The sequence below is a fragment of the Drosophila biarmipes genome, unplaced genomic scaffold, assembly GCF_025231255.1.
Source record: "Drosophila biarmipes strain raj3 unplaced genomic scaffold, RU_DBia_V1.1 ptg000005l, whole genome shotgun sequence".
Lineage (NCBI taxonomy): Eukaryota > Metazoa > Arthropoda > Insecta > Diptera > Drosophilidae > Drosophila > Drosophila biarmipes.
The window spans coordinates 5,926,819-5,944,047 of NW_026114527.1; the positions used below are offsets into that span (position 1 = coordinate 5,926,819).

General features: G+C 38.9%; 2 protein-coding genes across 2 annotated transcripts; both read right to left on the reverse strand.

Annotated features, from left to right (window-relative positions):
• Positions 1 to 1,595: 1,595 nt before the first annotated feature.
• LOC122818754 (protein Exd1 homolog) lies at positions 1,596 to 2,761 on the reverse strand. The gene is made up of 2 exons (XM_050889739.1): positions 2,731 to 2,761; positions 1,596 to 2,467 (listed from the first exon to the last, which is right to left on the reverse strand). Exons 1-2 carry the CDS (start codon positions 2,759 to 2,761, stop codon positions 1,809 to 1,811), a joined length of 690 nt encoding a protein of 229 aa, XP_050745696.1. The 3' UTR covers positions 1,596 to 1,808.
• A 3,693-nt stretch (positions 2,762 to 6,454) lies between these two features.
• LOC108036641 (protein Exd1 homolog) lies at positions 6,455 to 16,111 on the reverse strand. The gene is made up of 2 exons (XM_044093841.2): positions 15,992 to 16,111; positions 6,455 to 7,255 (listed from the first exon to the last, which is right to left on the reverse strand). The coding sequence occupies exons 1-2, from the start codon at positions 16,109 to 16,111 to the stop codon at positions 6,668 to 6,670; spliced, it is 708 nt and encodes a 235-aa protein (XP_043949776.1). The 3' UTR covers positions 6,455 to 6,667.
• Positions 16,112 to 17,229: the final 1,118 nt, after the last annotated feature.

Sequence of the window (17,229 nt, forward strand, 5' to 3'; positions counted from 1 at the left end):
ATGTTTATGTTTATAAAAAAAAATTTATATAAAATAAATCTTTAATAAATTCAGGTAAATATAAAAATGTATAGACCATGTTCTCACGCAATAATTGTCTTTAATTGGTATAAACCCTATTTCCTCAAATGTAAAAAAACTAATTTTTCATTACAAATAATTTCTTGCCTATTTTTTGAAAGTTTTCCTTAATTTTAAGGTTATTTTACCGTAAATTTACAAATTATTTTTCATTATTTTTAGAATTGGCTAATCATATTTTCAAGAAAATTATTGCTGTTGTCCGATCCGACTGGTTTCGACTTTTTTAGATCGACTCGTCTAGTCACGCTGATCAAGAATATATATACTTTATGGGGTCGGAAACGTCTCCTTCACTGCGTTGCAAACTTCTGACTGAAATCATTATACCCTCTGCAAGGGTGTAACAACTGCAGCCACACAGATTAATTGAAATCGAAGTGGGGATAGTTCACTGGCAGTTGTTAAGCAAGGTGCGCAACCTGCGCAAAGGTACTGCAAGCTAGCGAGGAGCAATTTGTGCTTTGGGAAAGCGCTAATTGGGTGAAAAAGCCTGAAAAGCAGCGTCACTTTGGCCTAGGGTGTGTCGTGCCAAAGGAAGAAGACCTGAGACAATCAGCAAGCACCAGAAGAGCGCTGTTTGCAGAAGAGGAGAGTGAGCGATCTGGATAATTTTTTTTTGTATTTTCATACCTTAAACCTTTAATATTCCACAAGATTTTACCACTAAGTTATGCACAACACTTTTTATAATTCGACTTTGACATTTTTATACCCGTTTCCGACCCTATAAAGCATATATATTCTTGATCAGGATCACTAGCTGAGTCGATCTAGCCATGTCCGTCTATCTGTCTGTCCGTATGAACGCTGAGATCTCGGAAACTATAAGAGCTAGAACAGACCTACTGGCATGCGGATACCTGTGCTTCCTGCGCAGAGCAAGTTTGTTTCAGCAAAGTGCCACGCTTACTCTCACGCGAAAATCTGTAGCGCCTACAATTATTATTTTAACTGAATTGTGTTTGGCTCATCATTACCTATCCACTGACGTTAAAAAAAATGTGCCACGCCCACTCTAACGTCCACAAAGGCTTAAACGCTTAAATCTGTCTGCCGCCCACATACCATCTACTGAAGTAGCCGTTAGGTGGCGTTAACGTTAAATTATCGCTTACAACTGGGTCAAAATATTATATTCGATACCGCACGAAAAGAATCCTCGGTAAAGTACTCGCTTTTGCTTTCTGTTTTTCCCGAGAAAGGAGATATCAAACTGTATGTCTTATTATTTCTCAATTAAATAAAGTCATTAAACGCAATTGTTGAGAATTTCTTTAAAGCAATCACCGGCGAAGTTTGTATACCCTTGCAGTTATAAGAAATAATCAAATTGTTAAGGATTCTTGCTGACTTCAGCGGTATTAAAAAAAAATTATTTCATTTTTTTTAAACCTTTTTTTAACATTTATATGTAAGAGTAGTCCCATTTTTATTATAAAAAGCGGCAACGCTATAATTTGTTTCATATTATTTTGCGACCAATCTTTTATTTTTTTATTTTAAAGGTTACATTTATTATGATCCCTATGCATTTTTTATTTAACTTGTCTATGCCGAACTACTTGTACATATAAAATAAGTTAACTAAATAAAAAAGCAGTTCATGCAAACCCGCGAGATTGCCAGCATGCGAAGGGATGGACCTATTTATATAAGGTAAGGATTTTAAACCAATATTCTGCAGGTGACTTATAAAGTCTTGGCCTCTTTTGTATCGACCTGAGTTAGTTGCGACTTTTTTTGTGCTCCAACTCTTGCCGATCGATTTCGACGGGCGTGGGCAGCGTTATTCTTCGGTTGGCGGTCATCTTGTAGCTGGGATCTATGAGGTGGAATCCGAAGGGACTGCTGGGTCCCATGTTGATGGCCACATCGCACGATCGGAAGCCCGAGTAGTTGTGGCTGAACGCCAAGGACATGCGCTGCACCTCCTCGCAAATGCTGCCGTAAATCAAGCGGTCGTGCATTAAGTGTTGCAGCTGGACCATCCTGGCAATGTACCTCATTTGACTGCGGCTCAGGAGGCGAGCAGTGAAGTTCCGCCGCGATTCGTTGGCGCCAATCACCTCCTCGCAGAGAAGGTCCTCCATCGGTAGGCTAAAGACCAGGGATATAGCCTCCGGCAGGGCCATAAAGGTGTCGCAGATTCCGCCCAAGGTGAGCCGGTGCTTGTGGTGCATATGATCGGCGATGCGATGGCTGTAGTGCACCACCTTGCGCGGATGTTCCACCTCCAGGATCCTGGCCAGCTGCGGAAATATGCTGCCGAGTGCCTTTATGTCAAAAAAGTATGTTTCGTTGGCCGTGGCCACCGCCAAAACGGATGTGGCCTGGTGGCGGCCGTAAAAACTGGGACAAAAAACTATCGTCGCTGACTGCTGAGCTCACAGCCCTAGAAAAAGACATTGACTTCGGTATTCCAAAGAAGTTCTCCAAAATAGCAATTTTAACTGACAGTCTTGGTGCCATCCAGACAATAAAGAACACGAACTCCAAAAACTGCATCTCTCAATGCATTCTGAAAAAAGTCATAAACAATCCAACCCTGCATAGAATTTCACCACATTCCAAGCCATTCCAATATTTGGGAAAACGATCTCGCAGATACAGCGGCTAAAAATGCTAAAATAAACGCCTCTTTCGCACCCGTCAGATGGACCCTTAAGGACGCAATCATGTTCGCGCAAATAAAACAAGACTGGGAGCGTGATACAGTCTGTTTTCATTAGAGCGTAACAAGGGTTACTCTCTCCTCTCACCATATACCACTTCCAAGCCTTGGTTTAAAAACAAAGAAGATCTATCTAAATGAAAGTCTACGATAACGCCCTATGCAATTCGTGCAACGTTAATGAAGACATTTCGCATATTTTGTTAAATTGCTCAAAATATACACCAACAAGACAAAATTATCCAACACTACTTAAATATAACGATATCTATCGTTTACTTGGAAATGAGCTGCATTCGAGCTGCTAATATTAATATCTAATACAACACACTCCACACTGCTCATTTAATACACTATAACACCATTCACGCTTATACCAACTCACAAAATCTTAAAAATAAAATATAAAAATAATTCTTCCCTCTTCACGGAAGGAAGTAACTTAATATTTAAAAAAAAAAGGAGGTGCGAGCGATATGGAGATATGCAAGCAGTAAAGCGACCGTCTCGAAAGAAGGATTTGAACAATTATTTGCATGTAGATGGGTTTATTAATTCCCATCTAAGAGTGCAATCTTGTGAAACATCGCTTTGCTGTATATCTTCATCTCCTTCTCACTCGCCTTAGCTTATTAAAGGGATTATTCGATGGTTACGGCTTTAGCGTTTTCTATTATTATATCTGTTACTTGTAGAGTAAAACGATATACTAGATTCGTAGATAACAGGCAGAAGGAAGGAATTTTTAGAAAACTAAAAACTATTTACATAAATATTCAAATTACTTGCCATTTTATTGTACTACTGTATATTTTTGCGGAAAACGAAACCAAACGGTCTTTGCGTTATTTTGATTTTAATTATCCGATCGTTTTTTATGGCAGCTTAAGGATAACAAGATTCGATTTTTTATTAATTTTATTTAAAATTCTGAAATATTAAAGGAATTATATTCCCAAGAGTAAAAGTTAAAATGTTAAATAACACCGAAGGAATAATTTGTTTACATTTATTATTAAATATTTCTTATATCACACCTAGGGGAGCTAAAGGATATTGACGTCCGATAAAAAAACCCTTTCTCTGTCAATTCTAAGGGTAGAAGTTAATATTTAAACAAGAAAGGAAGTTAACTTCGGCAAGCCGAAAAAATAATCAATGTTAGTAATACAATGTTCAATTTAACTATTAAGCAGTGTTACTAACTTCAGTCATACTCGAAAAAATTTTTTAATAATTATGTTTTTCGATTTTTATTAAATGTAATTCAAAATTTCTCCCTTGCAGTTATAGAAAATAATCAACCATTTAAATCTTAAAGGATTTTTTCTATTCACTATTCCTCTGACCGTTTCTGTGACAGATATATGTTAGAACTTTCCGTTTCCGTGACAGATATATGTTAGAACTTTCCGATTTTTATTAAGCTTAATTCGAAATTTTTCAAAGTACAAAAAATGATATTCTCAATATTATAAGATAATATGTCAAAAACACCGAAGCTGTAATTTGATTCATATTATTTTCTCAAATTTCTATGACAGCTATGTATATTCTATAGTCGTCCGATTTCAAAAACTTTAAATTCGAAATCCAGAACGAATTTAAAAATGCTATTTCCAAGCGTAGAAGGAAGAACTCTATAGTCAAATGCTTCGACTATCAGATACCCGTTACATAGCTTGAGGGAGCAAAATAAAAACGGAGGTATTAAGCAGCATGACAACTGTGGCCACCACAGTTTTGGGCGGTTTTTGGCCGTTAGAGTGGGCGTGGCACATTTTTTTTTCAGTTAAAATTTTGTTTCTATCATAAAAACTGTAGGCGCTACAGATTTTTACGGATTGCGGATGTGCGGAAGTCTAAAAAGTTTAAAAAGGTTAAAACGCAATAGCCCTCTTTAGTCCTATGCATAACAAGAAGCACGCGTGGCCGAATTGTTGAGACGTCTGGATATGGCATGAGCAGTCGCGTGTTCGAGTTTCCAATTGTTATTAATATGTTTATGTTTATAAAAAAAAATTTATATAAAATAAATCTTTAATAAATTCAGGTAAATATAAAAATGTATAGACCATGTTCTCACGCAATAATTGTCTTTAATTGGTATAAACCCTATTTCCTCAAATGTAAAAAAACTAATTTTTCATTACAAATAATTTCTTGCCTATTTTTTGAAAGTTTTCCTTAATTTTAAGGTTATTTTACCGTAAATTTACAAATTATTTTTCATTATTTTTAGAATTGGCTAATCATATTTTCAAGAAAATTATTGCTGTTGTCCGATCCGACTGGTTTCGACTTTTTTAGATCGACTCGTCTAGTCACGCTGATCAAGAATATATATACTTTATGGGGTCGGAAACGTCTCCTTCACTGCGTTGCAAACTTCTGACTGAAATCATTATACCCTCTGCAAGGGTGTAACAACTGCAGCCACACAGATTAATTGAAATCGAAGTGGGGATAGTTCACTGGCAGTTGTTAAGCAAGGTGCGCAACCTGCGCAAAGGTACTGCAAGCTAGCGAGGAGCAATTTGTGCTTTGGGAAAGCGCTAATTGGGTGAAAAAGCCTGAAAAGCAGCGTCACTTTGGCCTAGGGTGTGTCGCGCCAAAGGAAGAAGACCTGAGACAATCAGCAAGCACCAGAAGAGCGCTGTTTGCAGAAGAGGAGAGTGAGCGATCTGGATAATTTTTTTTTGTATTTTCATACCTTAAACCTTTAATATTCCACAAGATTTTACCACTAAGTTATGCACAACACTTTTTATAATTCGACTTTGACATTTTTATACCCGTTTCCGACCCTATAAAGCATATATATTCTTGATCAGGATCACTAGCTGAGTCGATCTAGCCATGTCCGTCTATCTGTCTGTCCGTATGAACGCTGAGATCTCGGAAACTATAAGAGCTAGAACAGACCTACTGGCATGCGGATACCTGTGCTTCCTGCGCAGAGCAAGTTTGTTTCAGCAAAGTGCCACGCTTACTCTCACGCGAAAATCTGTAGCGCCTACAATTATTATTTTAACTGAATTGTGTTTGGCTCATCATTACCTATCCACTGACGTTAAAAAAAATGTGCCACGCCCACTCTAACGTCCACAAAGGCTTAAACGCTTAAATCTGTCTGCCGCCCACATACCATCTACTGAAGTAGCCGTTAGGTGGCGTTAACGTTAAATTATCGCTTACAACTGGGTCAAAATATTATATTCGATACCGCACAAAAAGAATCCTCGGTAAAGTACTCGCTTTTGCTTTCTGTTTTTCCCGAGGAAGGAGATATCAAACTGTATGTCTTATTGTTTCTCAATAAAATAAAGTCATTAAACGCAATTATTGAGATTATCTTTAAACCAATCAACGGCAATCCTACAAATTTGGAGTCAGAAGAGGTTTTAACTTGCAACAAGAAAGAAAGTTAACTTCGGCAAGCCGAAGTTTGTATACCCTTGCAGTTATAAGAAATAATCAAATTGTTAAGGATTCTTGCTGACTTCAGCGGTGTTAAAAAAAAATTATTTTTTCATATTTTTTAAACCTTTTTTCATTTATATGTTAGAGTAGTCCCATTTTTTTTAAACTGAATTCGAAAGTCTTAAAAATATAACAAATTATAAAAAGCGGCAACGCTATAATTTGTTTCATATTATTTTCCGACCAATCTTTTATTTTTTTATTTTAAAGGTTACATTTATTATGATCCCTATGCATTTTTTATTTAACTTGTCTATGCCGAACTACTTGTACATATAAAATAAGTTAACTAAATAAAAAAGCAGTTCATGCAAACCCGCGAGATTGCCAGCATGCGAAGGGATGGACCTATTTATATAAGGTAAGGATTTTAAACCAATATTCTGCAGGTGACTTATAGAGTCTTGGCTCCTTTTGTATCGACCTGAGTTAGTTGCGACTTTTTTTGTGCTCCAACTCTTGCCGATCGATTTCGTCGGGCGTGGGCAGCGTTATTCTTCGGTTGGCGGGATCTATGAGGTGGAATCCGAAGCGACTGCTGGGTCCCATGTTGATGGCCACATCGCACGATCGGAAGCCCGAGTAGTTGTGTCTGAACGCCAAGGGCATGCGCTGCACCTCCTCGCAAATGCTGCCGTAAATCAAGCGGTCGTGCATTAAGTGTTGCAGCTGGACCATCCTGGCAATGTACCTCATTTGACTGCGGCTCAGGAGGCGAGCAGTGAAGTTCCGCCGCGATTCGCTGGCGCCAATAACCTCCTCGCAGAGGAGGTCCTCCATCGGTAGGCTAAAGACCAGGGATATAGCCTCCGGCAGGGCCATAAAGGTGTCGCAGATTCCGCCCAAGGTGAGCCGGTGCTTGTGGTGCATATGATCGGCGATGCGATGGCTGTAGTGCACCACCTTGCGCGGATGTTCCACCTCCAGGATCCTGGCCAGCTCCGGAAATATGCTGCCGAGTGCCTTTATGTCGAAAAAGTACGTTTCGTGCGTCGTACCTTGTGCTTTGGGAAAGCGCTAATTGGGTGAAAAAGCCTGAAAAGCAGCGTCACTTTTGACATAGGGTGTGTCGTGCCAAAGATGGAAGACCTGAGTGCGCTGTTTGCTGAAGAGGAGAGTGAGCGATCTGGATCATTTGTTTTGTATTTTCATACCTTAAACCTATAATATTCCACAAGTTTTTACCACTAAGTTAAGTTCAACATTTTTTATGATTCGACCAATTTCTACTATATGTAAGAGTACTACTACTACTACTACGAGAATTCAGAGGGAAGAAATTTTGTCGCTTAACGTAAACGAGCTGAAAGAGCAATTATCACGGCTTAATTTAGCTACAAGCGGTAGAAAGCAAACATTGCAGGACAGACTTCCCGACCACTACACCTTATCGGCAGATGAGGAATCTGACTGCGGGGATGCAACTTCAGTGCACAACCCCGACATTAAGGACTCACTTTCTCAGTAATGGTTCGAGGAAATTTCCTGTAATGGCATTCGATTTTCCGCTTTTGTCGATGCAGGCTGTGATCTCTGCCTTATCCGTGATGACGTCGTTGAGAAGCTAGGAAATATCGAGCTTAAAAACAAAAAGCAATGTCTATTAGGCATTGTAACTGTGCAAATGTGTGAATATAGCTAAATACGCCTTGCAGTTTTGTAGCCACGGTTGTGGTAGACCACGTTTGTTTGAACTTAAACTTTATCAGCAAAAATGATATCAAGTACTCAGCAGTCATCGGGAATAGCGTCCTGAAGCTGGTGGACTTGACATTCTCAAAGAAGTCGGTAACATTTCAACAAAAAGGAAAAAATAACATACTAGAATCTTTGCCGCAAAGAAAGCAGTCGGGTCTGAGTTACAGATATTCCTGAAATACCCTTAGATGTGTCTTTTTGCTGAAGTTGAGGATCCCGAGATCGACGACGCCCACCTGGAGAAACCAACTGCTAAAACTGTAAAAAATTACAAACTACAAGCCTGAGAAGAAAAAGGACAGTCCCATTCAAAGAAGAGAAGATTGTCCAACCAAGTTCGTTTGAGTATGCCTCACTGGTTGTCTTGTTACCGAAAAAGAATAGGAGCAAGAGCCTTTGTTGCGACTATAGATGTCTAAACGCTAAGATTGCCAAGGTCATTTTCCGATGCCACTTATAGACGATGTCATTGAAAGAGTGCAAGGAAACAGCCTCTTCACAAACTACCAGTTGAGCAAAATTCCGTATTTTCAAGATACATTTATGCGATTCTACTAGATATGGTGCAAGATGTTACAGTCGTAGCTTACATGAATGATCTCATTATTCCCTCTAAGAATGTAAATGAAGGAATACAAAAGTTAGAGCGTGTTCGAGCTTAGGAGTTTGACTTAAAACTAAGTGGAGCAGACGCCAATTTCCCAAGAGAAAGGTCGACTTTACATTGTCGAAGGAGAAACCATTAGACCGTCGGAGGCCAAAACTCAAGCAGTCAAGAACTTTTCGATTCCACATGACCGAAAGAGTCTTCAGCGTTTCCTTGGACTAACATCCTATTGTAGGGGATTCATTGCCGATTACGCGTTGAATGCAAAACCACTCTTCGACTTGCTTCGTAAGGAAATTCCTTTCCGATTCGCCAAAGAACAGCTAGTAGCATTTAAGCAACTAAAAGTAGCATTGATATCTGGACCAGTCTTACGTTTGTATAATCCTAAATCTATGCACGGTTACGGGGGAGTTCATCTGCAAAAAGATCCGGACTATCAACAGTTGCATACTATTCAATACCTAAGTCGAAATACCCAAGTCGAAAGACGAAGCCAGCTGAAGAGAAATACCACTCTTACGAGCTCGAGGTGTTGGCTATATTTGAAGCTTTAAAAGAATGGCGCGTCTATGTATTTACTTGGGATAAAGTTGAAATTATTACCGCAGTCGGTCGCATTTAATTTAACGATGAAAAAGCGCGGAGAAATTCCTTTAAGAGTGACACAATGGGCCTTGTTCCTCCAGGATTATGACTATGTCATCGAGCATCGAAGCAGCAGCAAAATGCGTCATGTAAAAGCCTTAAGTCGAGTTTCATGTCTAATGTTGGAAGATACTCTGCATCACAAGTTGCAAAGAACACAGTCGCAGGATGAATGGGTTCGGGCAGTAATGGCAGCCCTCAAAGATATTAAGTCGTTGGAAACATATCATGTTGACCATGTAGGACCAATAGAGCAGTCCAGCAATAACTACAATTACATTCTCGTCGTGATCGATGAGTTCTCTAAGTTTGTCTGGCTTCACGCGACAAAAAATACAACTGCTAAGGGAGTCATCGATCGACTTACTCGTCAAGCCGCACTGTTTGGAAATCCTAAGCCCATAATATCAGTCAGCGTTCGTTGCAAACACATGTAGGCAATACTACGACGAGATCGCGATACAGCATTTAATGATAGCCACTGGAGTTTTCCGAGGAAATGGTCAAGTGGAGTGAATCCATAAAATCGTAATCCCAATGTTGGCCAAGCCTTGCCAAGAAAAATCATCCGGCTGGTATAAACATCTAGAGGCTGTGCAGCAAGTTATGAACAGCACACCCCTAGAAGCACCAAACTATCACCTTTCAGGATATTAAGAAAGGTTGAAATGAAGACTAACAAACTATCCCAGCTTAGTACGTTCCTTGAAGACGTCCTTATCGAAAAATTGGACCAAGAGAGAGAGAGACCGTTCGTATGGAAGCGAAGAATAACATTTCCAAAATTCAGCAAGAGAATCGTAGGTCCTTTAAAAGGGTCGCAAGATGGAGGAGAATTATATGCCACGAAAAGCACACAGTACATCACTGGTTTAAAGTTAAAGACAAAATTCTTTGGACCTTACAAAGTAGTCAGGACTCTTTCCCATTGCCGATATGACGTTAAGAAAGTTGGTGTCTACAACAGCCCAAACTTAGTTTAATTTATTTGCATTAACTTGGCATGGGCTTCCAACGCAGCTCAAGTTTGTTTCAGCGTGGTGCCACGCAAACAATCCGCGAAAATCTGTAAGGCCTACAGTTTTTATGAGAGAAAAAAAATGGTTACTGATATGTATTTGTCTCATTAATACCTATCGATTGACCAAACGAAAATGTGGCACGCCCACCAACCGCTCAAAACATTGGTGGCCAAAACATTGTCATGCCAGAAATTTTTTTTTGCTAAAATTTATTTGTCTCATTAAAACCATTCGATTGACCTAAGAAAATGTTTGCCACGCCCACTCTAACTCCCCCAAAGGGATAAAACGTTTAAAACTGTCTGCTGCCTACATTACAAATACCAAAGTAGCCGATAGGTGGCGCTTTACAATATTTTTTGCTACTTGTATATTTAATTTTTATTTTGCTTCCTCAAGAGGAGTTAATGGTATTTGATAGTCGAAGCACTGTCCCATAGCGTTCTTCTTTGTTTAAAGCTAATAAGGTTGTTAAATTTGAATTTCCAAAAAAAAAATATGAGTAGTGGCGAGAGAAAGTGCTTTTCACTCTTTGCATTTCCCCTAATTCCATTCATCCTGAAGTGGTCCTAAAATTGACGTCCTTTTTTCCCGTCAGTCGACGACTAAATCTCATTTGGTGAAGCCCGGGTGTGTAAGGTGATGTTAGGCGAATTTGCGAGGAGTATTCTTTTTTTAACGCGTTAGTTCTAACATTTTCATTTAATATTTTCAATTTAAAAGCATAGTATCTAATAGTCGAGACTCTGGACTCTCTATTGTTTTTTTTTCTAGGTTTTCTCCTGTTTATTACTGGAAACGACCCGGATCGAACAAAAATATCCTATAGCTTCCAAATAGTTAATGTCAAAATAGTTCAAATAATACAAACACATATTTGGAAACTTATCGATATGGAACATCATTTCTTAATTTTTTGTATACGTCTTTAGTTTTCTAAAAATTAAAAATGTCTTTAGATTCAATGCTCCTACGGGAATGACCTACAAGCTTCGGTCTGACGAAAATAGCTTCCTTTCTTTCAATAAATGTTATAATAGATAAAAGACTATTTTATTTATTTATAGACCTAAAAAATTATTAAAATATAAATCATTTTGTAAAAATTCCAATAAACAAAAAAAAAACATCATGTAGCGTTAATAGCGCTTTTTCCTGCATCTAGGACAACTTTTTTTTGTAAATTTATGGTAATTTTTTCTGTTTTAAAAGTAAGTTACCCCCAACATACGGAAAAAGTGTAAAAAATCAACGGCAATATTTTTGACTTTCTTATTTTAATGGTAAATTGCCTTAAATTAAAGGACATTTTTTACTTGAATGTATGGTGTTTTAAATATAAAGCACCTTAACAACAAGGGCAAGTGGCCTGAAAATTAAAACAAATTTTTATAAAAATTGTATTTTGGTACCTTTCCTGGAATTTCGGTAATGAATATTTGACCTAGTGACTATTTTTAAAACCATTTGAGATGATGAAAGTGAGAAGGCAAGGTAATTATTCGACCGTTTAGCGCATGTAAACGTCTAGTTGGAACCATAGGAACTGAATGTAGTAATTAAACAGAAAATCAGCGAAATAAACTTATGTAAGCAACTTACACCTTGTGAGATGAATCTTCGTGGTCGCTGCGAGAATCGAACTCACGACCGTTGGTGTCGCAGTCAAGAGCACTAACGCTACGCCACAGATATAGCGTGCTGTCTGAGAAATCTTCTCACGATTGAAAGCAAATTATAATTTATTTTATCCAAATAGACTAAAAACATTAAAAAATAAGAAAGGAGGTTAGCTTCGGCAAGCCGAAGTTTGTATACCCTTGCAGTTATAAGAAATAATTAACTTTAGTAACACCATGTGATATTAAAAAAAAATATTCTTTCATTCTTTTTTTCAGATCATTTTTTTTGTTACAAGGTTAGAAAAACCAAAGCTATATTTTGTTTCATATTATTTTCACGATTTCCGATTTTGATGCAATTTAATTCGAAATTTAGAACCAATTAAAAAATGTTATTTCCAAACTTAGAAGATTATATGTTAAAAAGCACCAAAGATATAACTATTTCATATTTTCCGACTAATTTTCCGATTCTAAAAAATTTGATAAAATTTAATGCGAAATTCAAAAGCAATTAAAAAATGTTATTTCCAAGCGTAGGAGGTTACATGTTAAAAAACACCGAAGATATAATTTTTTTGCTTTTTTCCCCTATAGTTCCTATGGGAGCTATGAGATATAGTTGTCCGATCCAACTGGTTCCGACTTATTATAATACCTGCAATAGAAAGAAGACTTTTGGGAAAGTTTCAGTCCGATTGCTTAAAAAGAGACTAGAGAGACTAGTTTGCGTAGAAACGCCTTTTTAAACATTCCGTTAAGTACGTGAACTCTAATGAAAAGCAACAATTACCAGTAATGTTAATAAAGAAATAGGCTTTTATCAGAACATGTGTCATTTTATACATATGCCAGAGACTCTGCCCATGACTTCACAATGGACAAAGTGGGATAGGTAAAAATTGGCCTAATTTACCAAAAATTGTGTGCAGTTTTTTTTTATCGGTCAATCAATAGGAATTGATGAGACAAATACTTATCAGTTACAATTTTTTTTTGCATGACAGCCCGTCACAGATTTGGGCGGTTATTGGGTGTTAGAGTGGCCATGGAAAACATTTTACATTCTTTTTTCTTTACATTTCAGTTTAAATATTTTTTGTAACATTAAAACTTAATACGGACGGACAGTGATACTTAACGTGGAAAATTGAACATTATGTCAATATTTCTCTAATTCATTTTTGGTTTTTTTTTTTTAAATCGGAGAGCTCTGTATCCACAATGTTTCCAAAGGAAAGTCCTGCATGGGTATAGGAACGACGACTTAGTTTTTTTTTTTCTTGCTTGCTTACCAATTTACATGCTAATACACGCTTCAAATGTGCTCCTGCCTCTGTTTATGCGAGGCATTTGTAACCAGATTATGACCACATTAAAAGTACATTTTATACACGATACTCGTTAAAAAAAAAGGGTATACTAGATTCGTCGGAAAGTAAGTATCAGGTTAACGAAAGCGTTTAAAAGCCCATAAAATATCAGCATCACTAGCCGAGTCGATCTAGCGTATGTCCGTCTGTCCGCATGAACGCTGATATCTCGGAAAGTGAAATTTCTCGTCGATATCTATCAATAAGGCCAAAAAAAATTGCCACTCCCACTCTAACGCTCACAATTCACCGAACACTGTGGCAGCCACAGTTTTTGATTTGTTATTTTTTATACCCTTGCAGAGGGTATAATAATTTCAGTCAGAAGTTTGCAACGCAGTGAAAGAGACGTATCCGACACCTTATTATATTATATTATATTCCCAATATTATAAGATAATATCTCAAAAAGCCCCAAAGCTAAATTTTGTTTCATATTATTTTCCCACCAATATTCCGATCAATCATATGACAGCTATACCGATTTTTTTCCGAATTTGACAAAATGCAATTCGAAATTCGATATCAATTAAAAAATGCTATTTCCAAGCGTAGGAGGTTGCATGATAAAAAACACCATAGATCTAATTTTTTTGAAAGGCGTTTTGATAAAATAAACCAACTAACAAATGCTTGCCAAGAATAAAACTTTATTTAAGACAACATTAATGAAATCTGCATACTACAATTTTTATATTTATTTTGGGTTATATTAAAAAAAACATTTTATTAGTTCTACAAAAACAGTCTGAGACTGTTCAGCCTGACCATGGTACCAGTTTGCTCGAACTTCAAAATACCCAATTTCGGAGTAGCTATTGGAATGTTGTGTCAACTAATTATAATGAGTACGGTACTTAGTTTTGCAGTGTGTAAAAGAAGTTTTAGTTATTAAGAAAAAATATAAAAACATGCCGCCTTTTCAAAAAGCACTGTCGTAAAACGTGTGCCATTTTTGCTTTCTTTCTATATGTTTGGGAAATAAGCTTCTTTTTTTAAATTCTTGATAATTTACAAATGTAACTAAACCAGTTCAGCAGACGCAAACAGATGATGAGGGCTGTAGTACGTAGACTGGGTAATTTAACTTATTTTGTTCATTTTTTTTCTATTATTTTGTCAAATATGCACTTTAAACAAGTATTATTTATGAAATTTTGCATTAAAAGCATACATTAAGTTTAAAACTTATTGGAAAATGGAGAAAATAAGTCAAATAAAATACAGTTTAATGGGTTGGTTTCTAAACACCGTCCCTTGATATTGAAATAGCGGGTATGGGGCGCTTTTTAATCAAGCGTTCCTACTTGTATACTTTCACTTCTCTCTTTTACTGCCTTTAGGTGAGTAACGTATATCTGACTATCAAGGCACTTGACCAAAGCGTTCTTCCTTCTTTTTCCAACGCTTTTTTACACAAACATGTGAACTGTAAGTAAAGAGCGTTCTCTATATTATAACTTATTTTGGTTCGTTGAGCCGATCAGAGCGGAAAAGTTTTAAAGCGCTTACAGCGGTACATGTGTAGACAGGTGTGTCTCGGATCCCTCCGAACTTATTCAACGTGACGTGTTCCGCACTAAAGGGATTACATCCACGGCATTCTAATATACCCACAAGTGAGTATATAATGCACGGGTCTGGTCTAGTCCAACGCCCCGCACTAGAAGCTATAGCTATGTACATAGCAACCACCCCAGTAGCAATTTAAGTACTTGCTTGTCGGGCAAGCACTTCCCCTTGCGTAGGGGTGAGATCTATCTAAAATCTCTTCTGTTCTTTGGGTCGCAGCACCCGAGTTGTATAAACGCAATATCCACGTCGAGCCCGGAGACTCTACCCGCGATATAGGTGTCAACCACAGCCACCACGAAACTCCCACTAGGGGGCCGACCTCAACGAGTAGCCTTGGAGAACCAATCAACCCGTGGAACCGAAATTTCAGGCTCGGTGGGCTTCACCCCTTCAGCTCCGACAAGGGTCCACTTTCAAGACATAGGAAGTATAGCGAGCTTGTAAACAGGGCGCCAACAGGTTCCCTTGGGGGTGCGCAGCCAGTAGGCCTCTTGAGTAGGCCTGTTGCGCTCTTTACCTCCGGTTCCCACCGCCCACCAAAAAGCGGAGCCCTGGATGGGCTCCCCCTGTTTGGTGTGCGTGATCCCGCTCAGCCGTCCAGTAGAAGGGGATATCCAAATGCTGCCCTTAGGCTCGTGGGCGCGGCGCGACCGCGAGCGGTGGCTGCAACTACCACCAAAAAGCGGAGCCCTGGATGGGCTCCCCCTGTTTGGTGTGCGTGATCCCGCGCAGCCGTCCAGTAGAAGGGGATATCCAAATGCTGCCCTTAGGCTCGTGGGCGCGGCGCGACCGCGAGCGGTGGCTGCAACTAAGAAGCGGAATAATAGGATTTTTGACGGAGGTTGCCGGAGTTTTGCATAGAACTTGTGTTCTTTATTCTTTGAATGACGAAATTGAACTGACTTTAGGCTAACCAAAATTGAATTTCATAGCGGCCTCGCAAATATGCCGGATGCCCGGAATCCGGCCAGACGCTGTGTCAGCGAGCTCTTGGACGACCGGTCGTCACCGTCGCCCAATTGACTTAGTTAACTACTCCCCCTCGAAATGATGCCGCCCTCGGCTGACCCCATTTGGGCAATCATCTGGGGCCCTTTTCTGGGATATGTCATGATTGACAAATCTGGTTTTGTTAAACGTGGCACTATCGGTAAAGGTGATGAGGTATGTACCCCGTATATAGACATAGTGCCATTGTCCACACTCACGAGAGCGGGGCCATCATTTACAATGACAATCCCATCGTCAACGTATGTAGCGGGATGCAGGTCACTTTGCTGGATCTCGCAATGCCTCCAACGTGGAGTTCTTGAGCGCACGATCTTCATAGCGCCAGCTGGCAAAACGTAGCTCCTTGTGTTATGGAGCAATGCTTCACCGTGTGGATCTCCCCGTCGCATTCCGCTATTACGTTCTCTTTCAGCATGAGCATGGTGTCGTGATGCTACACGGGAAAATAGTAATATTATTGCAGGCTGACTTTATTTTAGGAAATTTAATAATAAAGTGTAAAATGTTAACGGATTGTAGGATTTTAACGAATGGTACGGATAAAACGTCCTTAATCGCGGTCTCAGTGGGCTCTTCCATTCACACACTTTCCAGGTCTGCATGGTCTAGTATGCTAGGGCTAACGACATTAACTTTGGCAAGAGCTACTGCGAGCATTGTGTTTTGCAGCTCCATTGCGATCGTCCTATTTCGAGTTTGTAATATCTCAAATAGGTGCCTTATATCAATTTGTGATTCTTTAGCCGACCTCAGGGGTTGATTGACAGTTGTGGAAATTCTATTGATTTGGTCCTGTATTTTGTTATTGATATTTACTTGCCAATTGTTTGCATTTGTTAGTTGGACTTCATTAAATTTAATTTTTTCAAAATCTTCAGCGTCTGGAGTTCTCGCCACTACTTTCAACGCCTGGGTACTCTATGATGGATGCTCAACGAGTCGACCAGGTCGCGCAGGTGAGCGACATCAACGCTCAAGAGTTTTTGCATGTGCGATTGGGGGAACATGTTGGTCATTCCGTCAGTCTCTTCTACCACGCGCCTATATTCTGAGAGATTCGCTGAATGTTTAACAAATGCGAATTCCTCCCATATTAAAATTCGACCATCAACGATCGGAATATATTTAGCTTTTAAGTAGTCCGTGACTCGTTATGCTTAGCCTACCTAAGGTTGTCCTTGTGGACCACCCTCCCCTTAATGAGGACTGTGGTCCTAATGTCCGTTTCCACAGTTTTCACTTCACACAATGGTGAGAGTTTGTTTCCTAGTCATCTCTTGGACCTCACTAGAACCTTTCCGCCAACTTCGAACACCCTGTTTTGTCGGAAAGTGTTTTCCCTGTTTCGGAGCTTATCCTGGGCGTGTTTATTCTTATCCTGTATCTCGTATTAAGGGTTGGATAGATTTGTTGTATCTTGCAGTGGCCAGCAGAA

Bases quoted from the DNA above. Each gene is read 5' to 3' on its own strand.
- LOC108036641 (XM_044093841.2), bottom strand. From the start codon at position 16,111: ATGAAGATCGTGCGCTCAAGAACTCCACGTTGGAGGCATTGCGAGATC. The intron at 7,256-15,991 runs GTGAGTGTGGAC...TCACCCAATTAG, and splicing joins TAAATGATGGCCCCGCTCTC to CGCTTTCCCAAAGCACAAGG.
- LOC122818754 (XM_050889739.1), bottom strand. From the start codon at position 2,761: ATGATTGCGTCCTTAAGGGTCCATCTGACGG. The intron at 2,468-2,730 runs GTGCGAAAGAGG...TAGGGCTGTGAG, and splicing joins CTTAAGGGTCCATCTGACGG to CTCAGCAGTCAGCGACGATA.